The sequence below is a fragment of the Olea europaea genome, unplaced genomic scaffold, assembly GCF_002742605.1.
Source record: "Olea europaea var. sylvestris unplaced genomic scaffold, O_europaea_v1 scaffold8774, whole genome shotgun sequence".
NCBI classification, from domain to species: domain Eukaryota; kingdom Viridiplantae; phylum Streptophyta; class Magnoliopsida; order Lamiales; family Oleaceae; genus Olea; species Olea europaea.
In genome coordinates this window covers 307-3369 of record NW_019267235.1, presented here as the reverse complement: position 1 = coordinate 3369, position 3063 = coordinate 307, and the positions used below count along the sequence as shown (strand labels likewise).

The 3063-nt window shown below is 32.7% G+C and overlaps 1 protein-coding gene across 1 annotated transcript in view; it reads right to left on the bottom strand.

Moving 5' to 3' along the window:
* Window positions 1-1704, bottom strand: part of LOC111392073 (zinc finger MYM-type protein 1-like) — a gene marked incomplete at its 3' end in the record, with an annotated part of 4310 nt that extends 2606 nt beyond the window's left edge. Inside the window, exons 1-2 of the mRNA XM_023017349.1 lie at window positions 1606-1704; window positions 1150-1217 (exon numbers count right to left, since the gene is read on the bottom strand). Of these exons, the coding sequence (XP_022873117.1) occupies window positions 1150-1217; window positions 1606-1704 (167 nt within the window). The remainder of the gene's footprint in view (window positions 1-1149; window positions 1218-1605) is intronic.
* Window positions 1705-3063: the final 1359 nt, after the last annotated feature.

Below are 3063 nucleotides of genomic sequence, written 5' to 3'. Positions count from 1 at the left end.
TGGTGGTAGACGAGTAGAGCCGTAGAGGTAGATTGGTGGGCGGTGGCAATTTAGAGAAAAATCTGGGACTCTGTTTTCGAGTTGCTACCTGCTAAGTATATGGTATGGAGAAGCTCATTTGGGCTTCTTTAATTGGGCCTAATTTTAAAAATAAAAATAAAAATTAGAGGCCCAACAGCCAACACCCAAGCCAACAGGACTGAACAAGACTGAAGTCACTGAACGACAGACTAATCTAGAAAAAAAAAGACTCCTGGCAGCCGACGGTGGCGGTGCCAATAGCTACATCTGCCACTGATGTCGTTCCACTTTTATGTGTTTAATTCTAACATTATGTTAGGCTAATCTCTCTCATGTATTGAATGAAGATGAAACATTTTGTTTATTTTTAATTCAAGACAAGTAGTTTAGTTGGATTTTTGCAATTCTTGATTAATCTAGCATGCTTAATTTTATTATTTGATTGATTGATCACCAATTAACTATATAGTTGCTTGTTGTAGTGTTGGGAGGCTCACAATAGGTCTAAAACACGGCATGATTAACATGCGTGCAATAATCTTTAGGAATAATATTTATCACGTTTACAATCTTTGAGATAATTGTTAAATTAAATGCGTTTTATTCATTTGAATTCGGACTAGGAGTAGATTCGGGTCGTGATTATGATAGATTTAATTTGTTTTGGAAAAAAATTAATTACAATAAAATTATCAATCGTCAAGAATGTATGAACGAAAACTAGCTACATAGTCAAGAATTAGAATAGATAATAATAGATGAATTTGTAATCTAATACACTCTTCCCATATACGTATTAAATTTACATTTTACACGCTTTCGTAGATTAAGTAGAATTATTAGAAATCACAAACACTTTTATTTTGTTTACTTGGAATCTAATTACGGACTAGTACATTCAATTAAATTTTATTTCTCGTGGGATGATACTCTTAACTCACTAAATCTATTACTTGTCAACGATCTCGTACGCTTGCGAATTTCGCACGAACAGTAGTCTCCAGTAGCTCGATCTCGTATACGCTCTACACAAATGTGCAATTCTCTAGACGAGGAAAAATAATTTTTTTGGCTAAATAAGGTAAATTGACATTTTGATTCAAAGAATTATGATTAAAACAAGATTACCTAGCTTCATTGACCTTCAACAAACATGCAAGAAGAATAAGGTTTGTCTCCATAACTTCACTTTCTTCCTGATACAATGCTATGGTAGATTGTCAACACAATAATGTTTAAACCATCTAAATTATACTGATCATCCTAAAATCTAGGTGTTCTATCACTACAAAGATCGTCGGACATTTGCATCAGAAGATGTTATTTGAAATTATCTCTTGCCCATGATAAAGGAAAATGACAGTCTTGTAAATTACAAGTTGAATCCATTTTTTCAGAAAAACATAAATAAAAACAAAAAGGCATATATATAGCTTGGAATACCAAAAAAAAGTAAATAAATTAATTTCCACAGTAACTCTCCACCACAAATGATCAACATCCAAAACCTTGAAACAGAGAAATAGGTGTCAATAAGTGGATAAGACAATAAAAAAAGATGGGATTCAATGACGAAACAGTTACCCTCGCAAGATCTGTTTTATATGTTCCAGTCTTCATTCTAAACCAAGTATCCCTTGACACATCAATTGCTTTTCTAGCCATTAAAAGAACATCTATCATCTCTTCGATTGGATTACTCTCCTAGGATGTAAATTCCTTACACCTTTGACAGCCTGTAGTATAATGAAAGGAAAAAAATTCATTAAATTCTGTCAAACACTTAATAACCTAGATCGTGTATAAATCACATTAGAATTCTAACAATATAGGCATGCATTTGTGACTACATACCTCCCTCACACGGACCTCTTTGTCTGCTTCATTGTATGCATAGTTCTTGAGATGATAAAGTGATATAGCAGATCTAATCTGTAATTCATGTCCCTTTTCGATGCACTTCTGCATTAGGTGAACCATTGCCTCCCTTTCACGGCCACTCTACAAACCACGAAGGGGAAGCTAAAAACTGTATAATGCAATCGAATCATCAAAGTATGATTATGACTTATGAGAAGGTAAATAAATCTAAAGTCATTTTTGTTGAGAATTTACTTATCATGCACAGCGAAAGTAAAACAGATTTCAATTCCTACCAAAGATTTCATTTGTGTTTAAATAGAAATTGTGATAAAAAATTATACCTTTTTGCGAAATCTGCAAATTCCTTTGCTTTTCCGTTTGTTCCAACAATCTTGATCTGCCACCTACAGCTGTCCAATTGTCTAACCTCCAATGAAATTCCACACAGAGAATAAGAGTGTAGGCAGCCTGAGTTTTCTTCTCTAGTGCTAGCAAGAAAAATAAAGTTCTCTACAAATTTCAAACCCTAGCTATTTATTTATATAAGCCCAAACGGGCTTGGTCTAATCTAGTCTAATATTTTATTAACACAATTAATTAAGTCTGGTCCATAAATTAATTAATCCAATTAGTTAATTCGGGTCTATAAATAAGCAACACAATTAATTAATTTATTCAACACTTGTTAAATTAATTAATTGACAAATCACAATCCTTTAGTTCTCTTTCTGTATGCGACCCATCAGGTTCCCAATCACGATATCCAACGACATGAATCATTATTTTGATCTAATCAAAATTGATAAATTAAAACATCCTTTTAATTTATCACCAATTCACGTTCACCGTCCCAGATTGATATCTAGCAATGTGTCAAAGCAATACATGTTACGAAAAATGTCACTTGATATGGCAAAACCAAACTCATTCGTTTACCGTGAAACTACAATCCCTTCGTCAATATGATCCAATCAATTACAAGATATGAAAGTGTGACCAACCCGATTATCAATCATATCATTCATTTTACTATTAAGTCAATATAATTTGAAAACTCATTTTCGATTTCTAAATATACCTTAGCCAATGATTTCGTTATCGACTTAATTGAATGAAATGTAGATCATAACCTCTTACTATTTAAGAGTAACGAATCTTATATCAGTCATTTACAACTTT